A 22,642-nucleotide genomic window follows, 5' to 3' on the forward strand; every position below is an offset into this window, starting at 1 on the left:
CCAGTAACATCAATAAAAAAACATATAGCCAAGGTGATATGAAGTTCAAGTTACAGTATAAGACAGAGCAGTCAAAGGAAAGAAACCTGATTATTTCAAGTACAATATATCTCAACCACTTGAATTGTTTTATGAGCAATTTTTTGTCATTGATTAACACGAAATTCCCTTCAAGTTAAACGCAGGTACAAGCAGTCACCACTGATCCAAGCATGCTATTCTTCATCGCTATCATTCCCAAAAACAGATGATACCTTTACTGGTACTTTCGACTTCTTTAAAGCAGTGCTAAATGAGTTCTGAAAAAATTTATAACATAGAATTAGTATTTAAGGAAAAAAAATACTGTATATAATATGGGTTGGATGCTTAATACAGGATACATGGGACATCCACGGTTCTTTTTTATGCAAAGAATAAAACCAGCGCACACACATGAAACCAACAAAGTTTATTTCATTTTTGGTGAAAATCGAAGTTTAGTTGATATCAATATCATAAGCTCATTCAAACAAAATTCTCACCAACTCATGCAAAGCAACATTACAATTAAGGTTCCGTTTGTTGCAAGGTAAAATCCATGTAGAAGGAAAAATCTTAGGTAAAACCAGTGCAAAAATATAAAATTACCTGAAAATTTTCCTTTTTCATGGCTTTTACGCTTTAACAAACGGACAGGCAAGATAGCCATTGCACTATCACGTCCTCTTACGAAAATTCCATTTTATAATGGCAAAATCTTTTTGTCATGACGGCCTCATGATGGCACAGGATGTTCTATGCCCCAGACTTAAGCGACCAGGTGCCTGGTGGATGGGGGTATTTCCACATAATTTTACCAAAACACAAAACTCCCGTGCAGCCTGGAAGCTGGGGTGCATTTTGAGATTTCTAGTTACATGTCGATGCAACAATTAGAAGAAAGGGTTCAGATTGTGGGTTTCTTCTTGTGCAGATTGCTGAAGCAGCCTTTACCATCAAGGCATAAATTTTGCTTAAGGGCTTGCTTGATCTTTGCTTCTACAAGAGGAAATGAGAAAGAAAGACGGGTGATTGAACTATGCTGCAAAAGCTCTTCTTTGATTGGAAGAAGAAATTTAACTGTTAGCCACCCTTTTTCCCAACAATATCATCATAGCTTTATCCCAACTAAATGGGGTCGGCTACATGAATCCTTGCTCTCCAATCGGGTCTATTTGAAGCTTACAAGACAAGAGGCCTAAGCTATGCATGTCTTTCCAGTTTCCTCACTACTTCACTTGTGGTTATTTTAGGCCTACCTGCCCCCGGTTCTTTTAGTTCCTTCGATCTGAATCAAATAACTCCTCCGAACTGGAGCATCACAAGGCTTCCGTTGAACATGACTATGCCACCTCAATTGACTCTCTCGTAGCTTATCATGAATCGGGGCTACTCCCAACTCAACTCTATGGTCATTCCTTAATTAATCCTTCCTAGTTTTGCCACACATCCATCTCATCATCCTCATTCTTTCCATCTCTCCTTAATGTCCTCATCCCTTATTAGTACTCTACCACATCACTTTTAATACATCTAGCATGGTCAAAATTTCTACTCTTCCTTGCTCTTACTTTAGCTATCCTTTTTCCCCTTTGTGTTCAGATTGTCATAAAGATCATATTTCCTCGCCCTTGCTTTCCCCACAATGTTCTTAGCTTCATTTCTGAAAAATTTATACCTTTTTAGATCATCTAGCTCTTTAGTCCTTCGCCATGTCTTACAATTAGCTTTCTTAGTCTTAATAGCTGCTTGGACCTCATCATCCCACCACCAAGTCTCCACAGGGGAATGACATTTACCTTTCGATTCCCCTAGTACCTCTTTAGCAACCTTCTCAATACAAATTATCATCTCGTTCCACATCGTATGAGTGTTGCCCTCAAAGTCCCACTTTCCTTATTGAGCCACTTTTTTTTTTCTATCTTTACTATTGTTAACCTTAGGACTTGGTATTATTGTATATCACAATAGGGGGAGTCCACTTATTGTGGATTATTGGTGTTTGTGTTCCAGCAGTAGTGGTTGTTAGGTGTTCTCTCTTCTCTCTTATTAGTATCTTCCTTGTTAGTCTAGAACTCCATCTCTCTAGATTAGATTTCCTTGCTGATTTAATTTCCTAGTTCTCTTGGGAAACTGTGTAATGTGAATTCTATCTAATGATATGAAGGGGGAAGGGTGCAACTATAGATTGCAAGTCTTCCTAGCAATCTTTCCATTTTTCTTCTCTTTCATTCTCTCCCCTGTGATTGCTGGTTTCTAATTCTGATATTGTAACATTGTATCAGAGCTTTATTAACCAGTTACCACCGTTCATCCTTCTCTTGTTTGATAGTCACACAAACAAGCCTCGGTTCTGGTTGCAGCAGCCCATGCTGCCTACTGCTCATACGAAGCCCTAGTTGAGATGCTATGAATACAAACTAAACTAGGGCTTTTTTATACTATACCTACCTGCTGATGGAGTTCTTTGACTACTGACATTGATAGTTCTTTGAAGATCACTGCCGTTATCAATTCTGGATCCTCTGTTTTACCGCCATCATCAAGCTGCCTATATTTGTTTTTAGGCCATTGTATGGTCTTCCTCCTTTGAGCACTATTTTGCACAACCAGAGAGGTACCTTCGATCCATATTGGCCAACCACAAGGTTTTCGATTAACTGCTATACATCTTCTCCAAGTCTACAGGTGACACCTTTTGGGATTGGTGTGTGGTTTGTGTGATTACACTGTCATTGAAAAAAACAAAAAAAAGGCTGCGGGTGATACTCTGTTTTTTTGAGGTGTTTTTGGACATCTCAATTTCCAGTGGTAATTAAGATTTGACCACCAGATCATTACCCAACTTTGGGGATTTATTTTTTATAGCCAGGGAGTTCTTCGACCTCAGATTTAGGTCCATCAGACCTGCAGTGCTGCCTTTTTTTAGAATCACTTAATTCTGCCTGGTTAAGGTACCGATTGTATTCTTCTGGAAATTTAAAGCTGCCGGCTACTACTAGTTGCTGCTGTTCTACTTCAGAACTCTTCTACTGCTCCTAAACTGTGAATCTGCTACTGTTTCTTGGTGCTGTTGATGCTTTCATTGATCCCCATATTGCCTACTTGCATGATGGCTGATCCAAAGGTTCCGGTGGACTCTCTTCATATTCAGATTACCAACATCAAGTTCAATGGTGTATCCAATTACATGTTATGGTCTCAAGCAGTCCTTGTCTACATTCATGCTAAAGGCAAGATGAAATTCCTTACTGATGATCCTCCTACAGTTGATCCTAAAGACCCTGCTTCTCTCACGACATATGAAGATTGGATGTGAGAGAATTCCACACTCAAGATCTGGTTGTGGAATAGTATTGACCCTACTATTGCTGCTAATATCGTGTTTCATTTTACAGCGAAGGGGGGTTTGGAATGATTTCAAGGAAAATTTCTCTCCAGAAAAATATTTCTCGGACTTTTGAGCTGTATGAGAAATTATTCAATTACAGACCAGTCATTGAATGGATGCTTCAGTCGTTACAACTACTGATCTGGAACAATTGAAGATTCAACGAGCTGGGTTTCATGTTGCAAAATTTCTAGCCGGTCTTAATCCTGACTAACAGTCTGTCAAGAGTCAAGTCCTTGCTAGTGAGAAAGTGCTTACCTTGAATGAAACATTCTCTTGTCTTCAATGCACTTCACACCTTCCAAGGTTGATTCTTCTCCTTCTCTAAAGGAAAGTTCAGCCTTTATTGCTAGTTGAGGACGTGGTTCAGGTTACTCTGGGAGAGGCCGTGGACAATGGCCTAGTGGTCGTGGTACAGGTAGATAGCCATTTGACAAATCTTCTCGACAATGTACCTTCTATGGCAAGGCAAATCATACATTGATACATGTTGGGCTAAGCATGGTCGTCTAGATTGGGCCAATAAGTTAGTCACTTTTCTGTCTGCATCTTGGAGTTCTTTTACAGTGTCTATGTCTCGGGATGATTACAACCACATTCTCAAGCGTCTTTAACAGCTTGAGTCATCTGCCTCCATCTCTACAGCCACTTTAGCCCACTCAGGTAACTCTGCTCTTCTTGCCACCACCACTACTCCGTGGATTATTAATTCTAGTGCTTCTTCTCATATGATCGGTAAGTCCCATCTTTTTTCTTCCCTTTCAATAGTTCATCATTCATCTCCTGTCATTCTTATTGATGGATCCTCCACCATGGTAATAGGATAGGGTACAGTTTCACCCACATCATCTATGTCATTGCCATCAGTCCTTCATGTTCCTAGTTTACCATTAAGTTTTTTATCAGTTAGTCAGCTCACCAAATCACTTAACTGCTCTGTTACGTTTAATCCTTCTTATAGTATCTTTTAGGACCTTCAGACAAGGAGGACAATTGGTGGAGGGCTTGAACGAGTGGGACTTTATTACTTGGATGACATTGGATCGTCTACTGCTGCCGCTGCTACAAGTGGATCTTCTCCTCTCCAATGGTATCTTCGCCTTGGACATCTATCTTTATCTAAGCATCAGCTAATGGTTCCAAGTTGCAAGTCCATCTCCCGTCTTGAATGTGAAGCATGTGAAATGACGAAACATCATTGGTCGTTATTTCCTTCTTGTAGTGTCTCTAGGAATTCATCTTTATTTTTCGTTAGTACATTCTGATATTTGGGGCCCCTGTCAGGTTCGTAATCGATTAGGTGCTTATTATTTGTCAGTTTTATGGATGATCATTCCTGGTTGACTTGGGTCTACTTGTTAAAAGATCGATCCAACTTCTTAATGTTTTTAAGAGTTTTCATCGAGAAACAAAAACCCAGTTTGATGCTTCCATTAAAATTGTTTGGTCTGATAATGTTCTCGAGTATGTTAAAGTGTGAGATTTCTGGATTTTGCTTGACTACTGGTATGGTTCATCAAACAAGTTGCTCCTACACACCCCAACAAAATGGAGTGGCTGACCATAAGAATAGACAACTCTTGGAAGTTGCACGATCTCTTATGCTGCATATGAATGTCCGTCCGTAAACACTGTTCGTGTGATGCTATTCTCATTGCTTGCTTTCTCATTAACAAAATGCCCTCTTCGGTACTGGACAACCAAGTACCATTTTCTGTTTTGTATCCTAATGAGTCTTTATTTGTTATTCCACCCTCAATTTTTGTTGTGTGTGTTTTGTTCATCTTTTACAACCTCACATTGATAAGTCGTCTCCCCAGGCAGTTAAGTGCATTTTTCTTGGTTATTCTAGAACTCAGAAGGGATATTGATGTTAGGATCCGCTTACTCATAACATTTTGTTGACGCTAACGTAACATTTTTTGAGAATACCTCATATTACTCACTCCCTACTACTATCGATATTGTCCCCGATAGATACTGAAAATGCACCACCCATTCTGAGGGTTGTTCCCTTTGATTCTCCTCCACTATATGCATATCAACAGCGAAAGAAGATAGTGTCTCCACAATCGAGCTCCACCTCCGCTCAACCCACCACACAGTTTGATCTTGGCTCTGCTCATCCTGCTGACTTACCAGTTGCTCTTTGAAAAGGTACTCACTCTTGTACTCAAAACTCTCTGACTGCCTACCCCATTGAAAATTATGTGTTTATTACTCATCCTCCATCTCTGATTCACAAATTCGCTTTTTCTGTCTACTCTCTCTCTTCTGAAAAACCATCATGAGGCCTTATCTCACCCTGGTAGGAAAATGGCTTAAGCTCGACACGTTTAGTAATCGGGTGGTCCCGGTGTGGGGTCCTAGCCCGTCAAGCGCCCGACCGGACTGACCGATTCCAGGCCCGACCTAGACCGCCCTGTTATAGCCCGACTGCTATTTTTTTATTCCCCTCTACTTACTTTGTTAGATGTGTTTCTATTCGGTGTTGTGCTGCTATTATTTTTCCCTCTACTTACTTTGTTAGATGTACTTCTATTCGGTGTTGTGCTGCTATTTTAGTTGGGATAAGCTCTATTTGACTTTGAGTTGAGGTGTACAGTGACTGCCCAACGGTGTGATGGTTTGAACTTAAAATTCTGGTTGCATGTCAATTAATAAGCCCACACCATTTAGAGACCGTTTAGAATTAAACGGCTCATTAGCCCGTTTTAGACCCGGTTTAGGCCCGTTTAGCCCGAATAAGGCTGCCCCGATGAAAGACCGAACACCGATCGACCGAAATGAAACCATACCATGCCCGCCCAAGGCAAGCCCGAATGCCTAAACGGTCAGACACGGTGCAGCCTGTAAAATTGGCGAGGCCCGACTGAGACCGACCGAGCCCAACCAGTTGACACCCCTAACTCTTGTGGATCTCCCACCAAGTAAAGATATTGTGTGGTGTTGATGGGTTTATACTATCAAATACAACCAAGATGGATCTGTTGAGCACCTTAAAGCTCAGTTGGTTGCCAAGGGGTTTACTTAGACTTATGGGGTAGATTATTTTGAGACATTTTTTCTTGTGGCTTGTTTAACTTTTATTCGTGTAATCTCTTTGGCTCATTGGCTGTGAATTTAGATTGGCCATTGTATTAGATGGACATAAAAAATGCATTCTTATATAATGACCTACAAGAGGAAGTTTATATGGAGCAACCTCCGGGGTATGTTGCTCAGGGGTAGAATTCTGACAAAGTCTGCAAACTTCACAAGGCAATATATGGATTGAAACAATCACTTAGAGCCTGGTTTGACAAGTTCAACTCCATCATTACTTGTTATGGGTTCTCACAATGCTATTCTGACCACTTTTTGTTTGCAAGACACCAAGGCTCTAAGGTGGTTATACTAGTTATCTATGTCGATGATATCATTATCTCTAGAGACGATGTCTCTGGGATTGCAGAGGTGAAAAATTATCTTTATCAACATTTTCAAATGAAAGATATGGGTGCCCTCCGGTATTTCCTTGGCATTTAAGTCCTACGAAGCAAGAAAGGTATTCGTCTATCATAAAGAAAGTATGTATTAGACCTGTTATTTGAGACTAGTATGCTTGCTTCCAAGCCAGTTGACACCCCTATGGATCCACATCAGAAGTTTGGGGCCAATGATGGTGACACTTTCAAAGATATGCATCAGTATAAATGACTTATAGGAAAGCTAATTTACTTGACCGTTACCAGACCAGACATTTCATTTGCTTTTGTTGTTATTAGTCAATTTATGCAGTTACCACAGCAAATTAACTCGGAGGTAGCTGCTTGTGTGTTGAAGTATTTAAAGGGGGCTCCAGGGAAGGGGATCATTTATCGTCCTCATCACAATATTGATCTGATTGGCTTTTCTGATGTTGACTAAGCTGGTGCTGATGGTGATCGTAGGTCAACCACAAGTTATTGTACATTTGTTGGAGGAAATCTAGTCACTTGGAGAAGCAAGAAACAAACAATGGTGGCTAGAAGTAGTTCTAATAATGTAAGACTACAACCTGAATAGGTCTAATCCCAGGCATGATCAAATGAAAAAAACACACATCCAATAAACAAGAAATCATATGAGGGAACCAAAAGAACAATAACTATGAATAAGGGAAACAAGCATAGTTGTCACGGCGGTTAGGCGACCCAAGGCGGTGGAGAGGGCCAAAGTTTAAGGCGACACCAACTAGGCGAACAAGGCGTCCAAGGCGCCCGCCTAGGCGACCAAGTCGACCAAGGCGCCGCCTAGGCGACGCCTTGACAACTATGGAAACAAGAGAACAATGGGAATTAAAATCGGATGAGGGAACTAAGAGAACAATGGGAACTCAAATGAGGGAACAATTTCCTTGGTTGAAGTAACAAATAAAAAACCACATATTTGTAACCTGTTGAAGCAGCAATGATCTTGATGTAATAATCTTCAAGAAACCAATGTGACAATCAGTTGAAAGAAATCCCAACAGCTTGTAGCACTCTTGAACTCGATTTGAACAAAATTAGGTTTGGATTCCATAAGTAATGGAAGGGGATGAGAAAGGGAATGGGCATCTCACCCAAGCCATCTTAGGATTTTTGGAAAGGCTAAAGCCAATATTTCATTAATCAAATTTGTGTACAATGCTGGCCTCCGTTACAAACTTATATAGAAGACTCAAAAATAGACTTAGACACTAAAAAGGAAAGGCCTAACCCTATCCTTAACTAATAAGGTAACCTAAATTGACTAAGAAAATTAAATAATAAAGAAAACAAACTCAAAATAGGACTCTAACTAAACTAAGTAGATCCCGTTTTCCTACTTTCTACCCATATTTTAGGCCCATTAAATTGGCCAATTACAAAATAAATCCATGGGATCAAAAGCCCAACACATATATAACCCGACCCAAAGCTTATTTTCCACTAAAATAAGCCCTAAGTGACTTATTTACATCAGTTAAGGTTGAGCATCGAGTGATGGCTCATACTGCAGCTGAGTTGATGTAGTTGAGGTCTCTACTTCAAGAATTGGGTTTTCCGATAACTAAACCCATGCAGATGTTTTGTGACAACCAAGCAGCTATCTACATCGCCAACAACCCAGTGTTCCATGAACGAACCAAACACATTGAAGTTGGTTTCTATTTTGTGCGAGATGCTGTCATGAAGAAACTGATTACTACTCCATTTGTCTCCTCTGCTGATCAGCTTGGTGACTTGTTTACCAAGCCTCTGTTTGATGCTGTGTTCCCAAAGGGCTGTTCTAAGCTAGGCATGGGTGACCTATATGCTCCAGTTTGAGGGGGAGTGTCAAACCATGGGACTTGGTATTATTGTATATCACGATAGGGGAGTCCCCCTATCGTGGATTATTGGTGTTTGTGTCCCAGCGGTAGTGGGGAGTGTTAAACCGTGGGACTTGGTATTATTCTCTCTCACTCTAGATTCAATTTCCTTGCTGACTTACTTTCCTAGTTCTGTTAGGAAACTGTGTAATGTGAATTCTATACAATGATATGAAGCGGAGGGGGGAGGCTGCAACTATCAGTTGCAAGTCTTCCTAGCAATCTCCATTCTTCTTCTCTTTCATTTTCTCCCTTGTGATCTTATGATTGCTGGTTTCTAATTCTGATATTGTAACAACTATTAAGTATCCCATTTTGAAAACTAAACTGTATAATAAACAGGGAATGAACAAGACAGAAAAATAACAGGTGCAAGGTAGGATAGGGTTCGGGGAAGCTTCTGACTTAATTTCAATAGAAGCTGAGGGTGTCGCAGTCAGAGGTAATCTTGATTTAAACGACGACTTATTTGGACTCAATTGAATGAACAATTCCTAGATATCTACAAGATTCTCCTGATAGATAGCTCTTAGTGTTCTGGTTGAGAAACATCAATGAAGTTGCAATGGTGCACTATTATGTGGTGGGGATTCTAATCTTACATGAATTTCCCATTTCTTACTCAATGACGGAACTTCGCTTGTATTCTTTGGGAGGATCAACGTATCAAAACATATTGCTGTTTGAATTTCTGCCACTTTTTCTCACTCTGAATCAAACTTTTCCTTGCCACCATGGTTCAGTTCGGACTCCGTCCCTTCAAATCTAATCAGAAAGAGATAGGCACCATCCGTGCATATATATGATCAGGGAGACAGAAAGGGGTGTTCCTATATATCTCATCAATCTTTAGGAACAGCTGAATTGATAGGGGTGAAGTTGGGCGAAAAGATAGGGAGGAGGGTCCAGAGTTGAAGGAACAAAGGATTTCCCTAACATAACCCTCAACCTCTTCCAAAGAGCACCTTGTGGTCTTTAACTAGAATAAGATTACACTAGATGCCTCAGCATGTAATTTTGGACAAAATAACATGAGATGCCCTCCATTTAAATGTTATGTATGCATTAAGCAGGGGCACAAAGCATCCAATGCCAATTCTATTTGTCACCAGGCAAGCGCCACTTGGGACTCACTTTTGAGGCACTTCCCCTGCTTATCTGGGCTAAAACTTGATTTTTCCCTATTTTATCTTTTTTTTCAGGAATTATTTTATCTCCATTTCTTCTTATCTCATCTGTTATTCCAGCTTTCTAGATTCCATTCTAGTTGATTTTAAGTTTAAGTCAGCATCCCATCCCTGATACTTCTCTTAGACAATATTTTCTCTGAAATACTAGTATGATAGCAGTCTATGACATGGTTTTTCTGTTTTAAAGTTGAGGTAGATTGGGTGTTTGATTAATTAGAAGTGTATAAAAGGTCCATTACACTTTATTCTTCAAATAAGATAACAAAGAATTGCTTCTACTACCTCACTGAATTTGTGTCCAATCCAAGTTTCTTAACAGTAATGCTTTCAAGACCCGCAAGTTATGAGATCCATTGATAAAACACCAGTACATCCAATCTAAACCTTTTTTCTGTTTCTCCATCCACCCTCCCCAACCCAAATAAAAAACAAGAAACAAGAAAAAAAAAAAATCTATCTTTTTTCTTAAGATAACAAATTTCATAGGAAAGTGAAAGTACAGGAGAATAGCATAGAATAGCAACAAAGGTCATAAGGATCAACAAACCAACAGATAAGCTGCACAACAGAGTAAGATCCCAAATACAAGCCCTATGTATTGACAGCAGTCCTACCTAAATCATAAGCTAGGCCATTGACAGATCTGATCGTGAAAGAGACATTGCCACAAACACTGAGGCATCTAGCTTTTCTGACAAGATGCAGGCACCATCACGGGCCCCAGAATCTGAGGATAGCCACTTCATAACCAAGGCTGCACCACCCTCAATAATCAACTCAAGTCATCTGTAGGATGAGTAAATCTCGAGAACTTTCATGATAGCCTTCAACTCCGTAGTGATGAAACCAGCAAGGCCTCACCTAGCCTCTGAACATTCTGTCATTCCTCTCTACTTGTCTAGTCCAAATAACCACCAAGCAAACAAAGCACCAAATCACAACTTTCCCCTTTTGTAGAAGGAAGTTGATTACCATAACGGTAAAAATCTACAAATTTCCTTGTTTAGAAGGGTAGTTCTTATTATAGTTGAAGAGGGCCACAAAATGGGCCCATACTGTCACACATCTAAGGGACAAAGGAGAAAGAGGTGACAAGCATATTTCCAGCTCACCATGCACATCAAATATACCTTGGGGAAAATAAAGCTTCTCTTCACCCTTCTAGGTTTTTTTCATGACTACCCTCCCAAACCAAAGCCTCATACTTGGGAGCACCTGGCTTTTCCAAAACAACTTGTACTTATACTGCACAACAGGGAAAACCTGTCTAGGATTGTTGGCAAGCAATTAAGAGGGATCATAGCTAAAATAAAAAAAAAAAGGCAGTACAAGACAAGGACCAACCTGTTTACCCAGTTCATTAAATGAGGGGAAGAATCTCCAATCCAAATTATTAAGTTGGAGATCTCTTGAAGTTCGGAATTCCTCAACTTTCTTCTAAAGCCAAAATCCCATAGTTTCTTTCTTATGTATTTTTTTTCCTTCCCCTTTCTTTTTTCCAAGAAAAGTCCCTTGTCACGTAGCAAATCCTACCCCCATTATAAAACTTCAACTCAATTGCCTGTACACCCATCACCCAATCTTCAAAATCTGGTTTTCCAAGCCTATGTTTTCAGTTAGCCAATCCAAAATACTTTATCAATGACAGTTTTATGTCCAAAAAACCCTAAAACTATACTGTTGCCCTGTATCATTCTATTATACAAAGTCCTGTACTCATTAAATAAATACATAGCAACTCCAAGTTGTTTGAAGTACCAAATGAAGCCTACCTCTATTGTTGCCATAGGTCTCATTCTCTTAATTTAGTTGAAGCTTATATCTAGATATTGTATTATACTCTTAGGAGAAACACATGCACTATTGAAAACCCATTAGGCTCTAGCTTTCCCATCACAAAATTTCAGTGGGCTGTAGTGCTCAACAGCCAATGGTTTTAGTTCCTCAAATAATATTATCTAAAAGAGATTATTTATTTATACAATGTTGATTATAAAAGGACCTACTGTAATTATTAGTTAGCATAGAACATAATTTGTTTGGATAGACTAGGTTTTTTGAGTTCGATCAAATCTATTGATAGCCCGAGAAGCAGAGGTGAAAATCATGAATTGAAAAATCCATTCAAATACCTAGTAAAATAGGACTGAACTGGTTTCTATGCATTGTAACATCAATTTTCAATGGCAAAATCAGAAGTAGCGACTATTGCAACTCAAGACATACCTAGTAAAATCCATTCAAATACCTAGTAAAATAGGACTGAACTGGTTTCTATGCATTGTAACATCAATTTTCAATGGCAAAATCAGAAGTAGCGACTATTGCAACTTAAGACATACCTTGGATGAAGCACCTCTAGAAGAAAACCCAAATTTCAATGTCTTCCGCTGGTCCAGATCTTCAAGTGCAGTAGCACTTCCCATTGCTCTGGTAATCGGAGTTGCCCCGGATTGGTCTTGTTGTAGTTGCTGCAGTTGCTTATTGGCATTTGCACTAAATTGTGTTAAAGAATTGAAAAACAAAAAGATATTGTAATGATCCTCTTTAGGTAAACGAAAAGGAAAATAAAAGAAACAAGACATTCATGGATGAAGGCCAAAACAACTGTACAGAAAGAAACATATGAAAGGATACATCTGAGTGAACTTGGCCATCTCCTTTTCCTGACGTAGTTGTTCTCGCTTTTGCCTGTCGTCACGGTTGCTGCTACCATGCAATTCTTTCATTTCTTTGAATCGCTGCAAACCTCATAAGAAGGGGATGACAAGATTTAAAAATACCCTAACAATATAAAATTGGGGTTGAGGGGAGGTAACAACAACAAAACCACCAATTATCTCTATGGTACTCCTACATAAAGTTCTACATATATGACAACGGAAGATATGACTAACCTTACGGTGATTGTGGTCATATGAACTAAGGTGAACTTCAAATTCCATGGCCAATTTGTACTGTTTGTTGCAAAGATCACAATAGAACACTTTCCGTATTTCTTTCACCTCGGTTTGAATTTTCTGCTCACGTTCTGCTATCACCTGGATTTTCATCATGTGCACGAAGCAGGCAGTACAAGCCACCAGGTAATAAAAACTGCACGAAATACTCAAGACCCTCCAAAGTTGATGTTCCCTTATGATAAATCATTCCCGTCAAAAGACACACATATATGCTATATGCTACCTTCTGCTATTAGATGTATGTTTCAAAAAAGGTAACGCATCAACCTCAGAACATCTGGTAATAGATTATGTGCAGATGATTATGGATTTGACAACATACCTCTCGCTTTTTTGCATTCTCCTCAGTCTCCTCTAGCTCAATATCAAGCTTTTTCCGTTGAACATTCTCTTCATCAGTGAAAAAATCATCTTGCTCTTGTTTCCCAATTCCTAATTTGGGATCTCTTATGCCAGCTTTTATTGGTTCAACTATTCCTGCAGATCACAAAAAGTTAGTCACAAAACAAAAGTACATTAAATGAAGTTATGCCTATTCAATATTCCGACCAGGCAAAAAGTTGGAAATCATAGTCCTCTACAAAATAAAAGTAAATTACATGAAGCTATGCCTGCAGATAACCATAAAATGTTGTCACAAAACAAAATTACATTATACGAAGCTATGCCTATTCAATCTTGCGACCAGGCATAAAATTGGAAATCATAGTCCTCTACTTAGTTCAGTTCACTGACTGACATTAAATAATATGAAAAATCTAATTGTCACCAAGATTAGTAACAACTAGCCCATCACCAAGTCAAAATCCCTTTCCGTTGCAGACATGGACAAAAGCGGGTTAGACTATGTGATAGCAGACATCAGACCCATCTCATCGATCAAATTGTTGCCCAAAATAAGCAAGGTAAGTGGCTAAAAGTGAGCTCAAATTTACATTAAATTGTCAAAATGACAATTTAGAATAATCAGTAATTTACTGTCACTTTGGACACACTTTTGATGATAGTTGTCAAAGCGCTAGGAGTTCCAAGGCGTTCGAGGATCAGCTAAGTGCTTAAGCGACAAGGAGTCGCCTAGGCGCTTTGGTATTTATTAATGTATTCTCCTATATTTTTCACCATCTCAATCTTAAAATGTCCAGAAAGACTTTGCAGCCCTTACTTATACATTAATTATAATACTCCTATTTATATTAAAATAAGATACACAAATATCTTAGTAGAAAAAGGGGGTTGAGGACATTCTCGATGGATTCTGCCACAAATACTAATTAAAAAAAGCAGGGTTGAGGGAATTAATATATAAAATAAGATAAATAAATATCTTATTAAAGAAAAGGGGAGTTGAGGGCATTCTTCATGTTGATGGATTCTGGAAGCGGGGACTAGAGGACCAAGGGGAATAGCATAGCAAAAAACACTTGTCCTCCTGGAAACGTGCTCTATGCACAACGTTGAAAGAAGCATGACTCTGTGGCTGTTTGTTCTCAACGAGGCTGCAACACCGTTGAAGGGAGTGACAGCAGTGCTGGAACTCAACAGGTATGCTCTCTCCTCTTTCTTTTTTTCCTTTTATGGTAGCTACGATAGCGTGGCGGTGGCCGCTGCAAATTTTCTTCGTCGGTGGCAATTGTTGTGGCTGCCACTGCTACTGCTTCTTCAATCTTCTTATTCTTCCTCCTTCCCATCCTTCCATCTTCATCTTCTACTACTTATTATGCTGCTCTGGCGCTGGCAGTGGTAGCGGCAGTGTTTCTATTGTTGTTTCCTCTTTATCGGGGGTCGAGTTGCAGGGGTGAGCAAGTGCTGCTGACGCCCAGGTGCTTTCCACAATAAGGCGACAGCTTGCCTTGGCCCAGATTTTTCTCCTGGAAGCCTAAGCGACGCTTAGGCGATGCTTTGACAACTATGTTATTGATGCACTCCCCATCCTTGTTTGAGACTGAAACTTGACCAATGAGCGTGGGTGTAGCGTCCAATATATAGCTTTGTTTGTTATTCTACAAATATAATAAACGGGTATAATACTCACAAAATAAAGATACGTGGGATAAATAAGACTGGAAAGTTTATCCAAGTCAGATGACCTCCTAAATTTTTATAGAAGAGTTTGTTAATCAATTATTCCGCCTTTCAAGAGGATATGACAAGCTCTTATCTCAATATAATAACTAACATACAACATCTGCCAAATTCTCATAATAAGATGACACGAGCTGTGGTCAAAACTTGGGCTCCCCCACACGCTCCTGCCCCTCCGCCCCCCCCCCCCCCTTTTCAACTAAAAGAAAGTCGCAGATCAATGTTCTTCAGAATCTGTTTAAGAGGATACTGAATAGAGCGGAATGTAACTTAAAAATCAACTATGGTTTTGGGGTTGCCTCCCCATAGAACATTTCCTGTCTGTTCACATGTATTGTGTGGAACACTTGTTTGGACACTGCTAGGCATCTCTAGGCGCCGAAGATGGTCTACTTTTTACTTTGTACACTAAATTTCTCCTTGATTGTTACCTTTGGCTTGCTTTATTTGCATGCATTACAATTCACCCTAATGCATATAAATATATCCATTCCCTTTACTTTGACTATCAACTTAATTTTTCACCTGTGTAATATAATTTTCTCTAACACTGAGAGAACCAAGAGAATAAAAAATACTCTTCTAATGTCTAAGCATGAAGCTGTCCCAATGTGAGATTTCACTTTCAACGATGAGCATGGCTTATTCTGGAGATATTCAAATACAAGTAAAGGGATAATTGATCAATCAGATCTCCATGGCTACTTCCCCTTTCAGGATTTCGAGGGGTAGACATGCCAAGTTGCCAACAATCCTAGTGAATGTCAGCACAGGACACTCATGTCAGTGTCCACAGATCATAGGAAAACAACCAAAACTTTCAATCCGCGCCGAAAAAGAAACAAATACAGAAGTAGAGAAATTACGATAGATAATGAGGTCGCTATACTAGCCTTGGTGCAACGATTAAGTTGTGCTATTGTAACCTGTTGGTTGCGGGTTGAAAACTTGGAAACAGCCTCTCCTGCGAAGCAGGAGGTAAGGCTGTGTACATTTTCCCCTCCCAGACCCTGCAGCAACCGTTGCGCTACTGTTGTAACCTGTTGGTTGCGGTTCAAAACTTGGAAACAGCCTCTCCTGCATAGCAGGGGGAAAGGCTGCATACATGTGCCCCTCCCAGACCCTGCAGTAGTGGGAACCTCATGTACTGGGTCACTCTTTTTTTAATAAAGTCGCTATACTGAGGTTCAAATGTTTGATGTACATGTAAACTGCAATTAGAACAATTTAAACCCATATAACAGTAAAAAAAAATATGGAATTAAAAGAAGGGACCTTTCTTTGACGGACAAATATGCAGCTATCAATTGTTAAAACACAAAGAACGTGCAATCGCACATAAAAAGATCCTCATGTAAAACATGATACGGAAACTAAGGTTGCAGCCGTTAAACACACTGCACAAGATATTAAGTACTTAACCCAATAAACTCACAAAATTTAAATACCTTGTTCATCTTTTCCAAGGCCCTTCCCTTTCCAGCCCATCTTCTGGAGAAGCCTAAACCCTATGTTAGATGATGTTAGCTGCGTCTCCAATGACGCCTGCTCCACATTGTCTAGATCAGGATTTTCAGTTGGCTTGTGATTAATTGGCAGACGAAAATCCTCTCCCATATCTTCAATGAGGGAAGTCTCATAAACCTATACCACCGGAACATGCAGCAAAAATTCAAAAAATTTATATATAAAATATCCCAATCTATTGAGGAGTCAGTTGTTCTTGTCACCTTCACAATGTCTAGCAGAAAAGTAAAGATGGTAAATGCCACATATTTCAGGAAATACAGAAGTCATTCATGAAACAAAAGTTTAAGCTACAAAGAGCCATTACATGGTCTCCTTGGACATCCTACTATAGCATTCCCAAGTCCTATAAATTTCACTTGCTTTTCAACAGACCAAAGATCATCTGATACATGACCTCAATGACTTTTTCCTTTTCCCTTATGTGGTAGTTGTTCTACCCGAATGACATATAAACAATTCAGGAAACAAAGTTATCATAATTCTCCAAACTCATAAGATGAAAAGAGACTGTTCATTAATCATCCAAATACTACAGTTGATTTACAGTCAATATAAACTAGCCGAATGTCAATTACCAAAGTGCATACCTCCTCTCTTTGCTGTTTATCGTCATTGCTTGCTTCCGGTTTGCTATCATGCCATCTTGTTTCCATTTAAACCCCTGAAATCATACGCCAAACAACAAACATGTCACGTACAAAAACCAGATACCCCAAAAAAAAAAGAGTAGAGTAGCAAAGGCATTGCACTATAATCCACTTATCAGAGAATGAAGGAAGTAGAACAGGAGTCGATAATATCGACCACTACTTTCTGAAAGATAGAATTCAATAAAGTTGTTACTGATCTAAGGTTAAAGGTTGCAGTAGGGAGATTCCGAAATACTCAAAATACTATAGAAAAAGGATCAAACTCACCAATACTAATATCAAAGTTCAAACGCAAAAACCTGCAAGCGAGGATTTCAGAACGCCAATCTTTGCGCGAAAGAAATCAAGAAGTACTACCAAACCGCTTTTACTGAGGGGTAGTCTTTCTTAATAAAATATGGTAAGAGCAAAACAAAATGAAGAGCTTGAATCCAATTCAACTGAAGGAAGCACTTTCAAGCAGTGAAGCCATCCAGAAGCCCTAGAATTCGAGAAACCGACTCCTATTCAACAAACCCTAGAATTTCATGCTGAAAAGGCGACTATGAAAGGTATATGAAAAAAAAAAACACAACCAATTTTGATTGCAGAGCTAATAGTAGCAGAAAACTAAGAGCAAAATGTATCGTCAAATCTTCGGATCGCAATTCAACGTACGAATTCCCACTTCGAATGGTTTGGGAAAAATACAATTTCAGGAAAGTTAACAGATACTTAACACGCCAAATTTAAAATAGCAATGGTGACTGGTGAGCAAGGTTAAAAATCCAGGTATCGGATTCGGTTTCGGTCATTGCCAAAACCTTTCCGTGGGATCGGATCGGTACAAATCAGTCCGGATCGGTCAAAAAACCCTTCAAAATTGTTTTTTTATGGATCGGGTCATGTATCGGACAAAGTTGGTGGATGTTTTGATCTCGGGATTAGAATATCGGCTAAGATAATATAAAAAAAAAACTTAAAAACTTTGAAAAAAAATAAATTCAGGTTGGATCGGATCGACCGATCCAACTGAGTTGGCCAATCCAGAAAACGATCCAGTCAAACCTTGCCGTATCGATCTAATCTCGGGATCAGCCTCTATTGATACCGATCCAATCCGACCCGAGATTACGAACCATGCTGGTGAGAAGGTTTACCACACGGCCACACCAACCCCTGGAGAATGGAGAACCGTGGATCTAATTAAGAGCAAATTCCAACAGACAACCGGCTACAGGCTATGGGTTTTGTAATGATGTAATCTTAAACCAATAAGACGAAAAGAAACGGAATCTATTGGAAATGGCAAGGGAGCCCTGCCTCTTCACTTATCCACTTTCATCTTTTCCTACCTATGGAGGATGGAAGAATGAAGCCGTAATTGCAGTGGCCCCGATGAATGATTTGCCAAGAGCCCTAATAGCACCAGCGACTGTAAAAATTAGTGACTTGTGGGAGACCAATACTTCAGTTCACATCACTAGGAGTGGTTTGATCAAAGGCAGTACCTGCCCCCTTCGATGCCTTGAGTGTTTTTTTTTATGCTAAGAGGAGATCTATATTACGAAAGGTGAGGGGTTCATACTGTTTAACAAAAAAATAAAGTGAGGGGTTCATAACCGAGGAAAGAGAGAATGTTTTTTGTGTCGCAGTGCAGGCTGCGTCTAGGCACATGGACCTGCCACTCAGGGAGGTAGGGTGGTCATTGCGCCCACCCCATATGCCTGAGTGCAGCCTGTGCTATGGCACAAAGAACAACACACCTTGAGAAAAATACAATTCTCCACCAGCCAAGGAGTGGAATTTGGTCACATTATCGTACACCTCATAGATAGACCTTTCGAGCAAGAGAGTCTGCGACAATATTGATTCCTCTCTTGGAATAAAAACAAAGTTACATGTAAGCGGAAAGATAGTTGAATGCCTAATATTCGGAATAATTGGCTATAAGGACGGCAGAGGGCCTTGGAGGGATTCTTAAGGTAGGATACCACATCCTTACTACCATATTCAATGATAATGTGATTCACCACAAGAGAGATGCCCTCAAGAATACCACTCCTAATGGATAACGCTTCACCCACAACAATATCGGATCAGGATCCTCTGCAGTATCGGCAGGACGACGTTGCAAATCCGGCGGCACAACAGAGGCCATGTGTGCATGTGACAATATCCTCTAAGCAACTCACTTTCGATTTGTCCAAGACTAACATCCCTTCAGGCATATATGATTATAAACCGCTACTCCAATACCATATTTCCCATTACTTGGATCTCTAGAAGCATCAACGTTAACCTTCATAAAGGGCCATGATGGCGGAGACCAGTTCTTAGTATCCACAGATGGAGGCAAACTATTGGGAGTGTTCTTCTTCACAGGGGGTTGGGCCTTCAAGAACTCAAAATGGGCTAACTGAGCAGCCTCAATTACTTCTTTTTGGGTCCAAATATTCTTCCCAAAGATAAGATTATTGCGAGACTTCCATGAAAATTATGCAAGGAAACAGCCCCCAATCGTTGAATAGGTACATCTCATTTTATCATATAGATTGATGTGATAATTCTGACCATTGGACATCTAGGAAAGTGTGAATTGACCACATGTCAAAATTTTGATCCAAATTAGATCATTATCCTCTCTTATATAGGTGTGGCCTCCCATGAATGTCTATGCACATTGTTAGTAAACAATGAACCCATTCGGTATGCAACTATGGAATAATTACGTTCTCATATAAAGATTTTATGTTTAGGCCACCCCGCTCATTAAAACAGATTCCTTTAGAATTTTGGCAATTTTCTCCCTCCTTTTTTTTATTTTTTATTTTATATTTCAGATATCAACATATTTATTCTTAGAAATATTTTTTCTTTTTAACTTTATAATTCATCAAAATTCATTTTCCTAGTAACATTGTTCAAATTCAACAAGTAGATAAAGTAAAATAAAAATTATATAAATTATATATAGGAGAAAAGCACCCATATCTCAAAATCCAACTCAGGACCAACACTTAAAATACTTTAGCTATATATGTTGGGAAAGGGTGGACATGTTGCCTGGGTGGAAACCTGTGTCTATCTCTCTCCCCTCCCCATGGGAAAGAACCACCCTGCCTCTCCCATTGGGCAAGTCCGCCCGCTTACCTGGAGTGGGCTGCCCAACCCTCCCCCTTTTTTTTTTTTTGTTTTTTTTGGGTAAACAAAGTCTTTATTAATAGAAGACATGCAAACTCATGGTAACGAGGAGAGATAAATCTCACGCAACCATGGAGTGGAAATGGACCAGTCAGTCGTGCATGTTAACGACAAAGCCCTCCTAGCCAAGGAGTCAGCGACGCTGTTAATCTCCCATGGAACATAAGTGAAAGTACAAGTTACAAAGAAAGAAGATAGTTGAATGATATCTTCAATAATCACTCAAATCAATAAAGGAGAAGTCCCTCCACCATCCCTAATGTATGTAACCAGATTTATATTGTCAGACTCAACCATGACTCGCGCATACCGAGTTGAAATAATCTCCAACAATGCCAATCGAATTACAGTTGCCTCACCAACCAAAACATCAGAAAAAGAAACTGGATCTGATATTGCAACCATTGGGGCTCCACTATGATCTCTACAAATGAATCCAATCCCCGATTTGCAGGAATCCATAGACAAACTGGAATCACAGTTGCATTTTACATAACCTGCAGGTGGCACTATCCATTGTTGAGGTAATGATACAGTTGATGGAGTAGTATCAACAGTAGTTTGAATATCAACGAATTCCTGGAATGCTTTAACCGCTGCACAAATTACCTCATTTGGTTGCCATATTTTATGCCCAAACACCAGATCAGTACGTGATAACCATAAAAAAAACAAACAAAGCTTCACAAGGCTATCAATGATTGGGATTCCTTCTTCCCTAAGATAGAAAATGATTTCCAACTTAAAATCCAATCTGAAAGAGAAGGATTACCACTCAGCGAAGAGGTTGAGCCAAGTGGGCAACCAAACCATACCACTCGCCCACTCGGGCATATGAACAGCCTAATAGAAGATGTGAAATTGTTTCACATTCACCACAACGACCACACAACGGATCAGCAGCGACATTACGCCGAGTTAGAGCATCTCCTGTTGCAAGTCCACAAACACAAGCCCGCCATAGAAACCGTTGGATCTTGGGTAAAGTACTACAAATCCAGATGATTTTCCATACATCAGCGGGAACCATACTCCAGTCATGAATCCTTGAATCAGATGCAGTAGATAAACGATGAGAAGACTCCTTATTTGAAAGGAGATGATAAGCACTCCGAGCAGAGAAAACACCATTTCGACTCCCCATCCACTCCAATTTGAGTCAACGTTTCTAAATTATGGAAAGTTTTTGTTAGGTGCTAGGGTAGAAATTCTAAAATTTAAATATACTTGAAACATTGCCACTTACAAACGTTGGGTATTATAAACTTTTAAATGAAATCCATTCAATTAAGCCGTTCTATTGTTGAGTTCAAATAAAAGGCCTATATATAGATTGGTTGAGAGAAAGTGCTGATGCTTGTATTGCTTCTCTATTAAATTAAATGGAGGTTGACACACTATAAGAAAAAGGATTTTTCACGACATTTTTAGACGGGCCTTAGTGGCGTTTTCTAGTAAACGCAGTCATATAGGAACATTCGACGGCGTTTATGAACAAACGTCGGTATATAAAGTATAATAAGTAGATATCGTGGCGTTTATATGTAATTGCCGCTACAAGTACATCTTTGGGGGCGTTTGGTTTAAACTGCCGGGGTATGTAACGATACAACGGCATTTATTTGTAATCGCCACAGTAGCATACATCTTTAGGGGCATTTGTTTTGAATTGTCGGGGTATGTAAAAATACAACGGCGTTTATTTGTAAACGCCGTAGTATCATACTATATTCATTTAGGGCGTTTAGGAAAAAATGCCGTAATATGAGGAGTTTCACGAAAAAACTCCAAGCTCTATTCATTTCCCGCCTCTTGCCGCGCCCTAATGATATCCTCTCTAAACTCTCAAATCACAATCCCTCAAATCTCTCTCAATCTCTTGCATTCTCCCTCAAATCTCTCTCAATCTCTCACCGTCCCTCTTCTCTCACTGTCCCACTTCTACTTTTCTTGTGCTTTTTGGTTACCCTCTGTTCTTTGGTTTCCTTCTTCTTAATCAGGATCTCTTTTTTGCCCCAACCTGATCAATCGATTTCTTCTTAATCTGGGTTTCCTTCTTCTTCTTAGTCTGCGTCATCGGCCTAATCGAGAGTTGGGTTTTTAACCATGCTCGCTGATTACGTTTTTCTCATGTTTATGCCTCTCTCCTTTCTAGATTTCTAGATTTTTGTCTTGTCTTCTCTGCTTGAGGTTACTTTTCTCCTGGTGGTCGGAAGACAAAGGTGCCTCTTTCCCTACAATATTTTGGTTTCGTCTTCTCTGCGTTAGGGTTCCGA

The 22,642-nt window shown here is 39.6% G+C and overlaps 2 protein-coding genes across 3 annotated transcripts; both read right to left on the minus strand.

Moving 5' to 3' along the window:
* Positions 1-184: 184 nt before the first annotated feature.
* LOC122671752 (G patch domain-containing protein 8) lies at positions 185-17,777 on the minus strand. Of its 2 annotated transcripts, none has more exons than XM_043869161.1 (8): positions 17,759-17,777; positions 17,121-17,194; positions 16,452-16,647; positions 13,244-13,398; positions 12,856-12,999; positions 12,596-12,699; positions 12,301-12,454; positions 185-299 (listed from the first exon to the last, which is right to left on the minus strand). In XM_043869161.1, exons 2-8 carry the CDS (start codon positions 17,184-17,186, stop codon positions 216-218), a joined length of 903 nt encoding a protein of 300 aa, XP_043725096.1. In that variant the 5' UTR covers positions 17,187-17,194; positions 17,759-17,777; the 3' UTR covers positions 185-215. The 2 variants fall into 2 exon arrangements, with proteins under 2 accessions (XP_043725096.1, XP_043725094.1); XM_043869159.1 differs by lacking the exon at positions 17,759-17,777 and adding an exon at positions 17,451-17,524.
* Positions 17,778-20,588: 2,811 nt separating this feature from the next.
* On the minus strand, positions 20,589-21,510 carry LOC122672571. The gene is made up of 2 exons (XM_043870031.1): positions 21,182-21,510; positions 20,589-21,084 (listed from the first exon to the last, which is right to left on the minus strand). Exons 1-2 carry the CDS (start codon positions 21,508-21,510, stop codon positions 20,589-20,591), a joined length of 825 nt encoding a protein of 274 aa, XP_043725966.1.
* Positions 21,511-22,642: the final 1,132 nt, after the last annotated feature.

The sequence above is a fragment of the Telopea speciosissima genome, chromosome 8, assembly GCF_018873765.1.
Source record: "Telopea speciosissima isolate NSW1024214 ecotype Mountain lineage chromosome 8, Tspe_v1, whole genome shotgun sequence".
In the NCBI taxonomy this organism is placed as follows: Eukaryota; Viridiplantae; Streptophyta; class Magnoliopsida; order Proteales; family Proteaceae; genus Telopea; species Telopea speciosissima.

What these genes read in the sequence shown, in the direction of transcription:
- LOC122671752 (XM_043869161.1), bottom strand. Translation starts at nt 17,186, where the DNA reads ATGGAAACAAGATGGCATGATAGCAAACCGGAAGCAAGCAATGACGAT. An exon ending in AGAATGCAAAAAAGCGAGAG is followed by an intron (nt 13,000 to 13,243) that starts GTATGTTGTCAA and finishes ATGAAAATCCAG; the next exon opens with GTGATAGCAGAACGTGAGCA. An exon ending in ATGACCACAATCACCGTAAG is followed by an intron (nt 12,700 to 12,855) that starts GTTAGTCATATC and finishes TGAGGTTTGCAG; the next exon opens with CGATTCAAAGAAATGAAAGA.
- LOC122672571 (XM_043870031.1), bottom strand. Translation starts at nt 21,510, where the DNA reads ATGGGGAGTCGAAATGGTGTTTTCTCTGCTCGGAGTGCTTATCATCTC. An exon ending in TATGCCCGAGTGGGCGAGTG is followed by an intron (nt 21,085 to 21,181) that starts GTATGGTTTGGT and finishes TTTCTATCTTAG; the next exon opens with GGAAGAAGGAATCCCAATCA.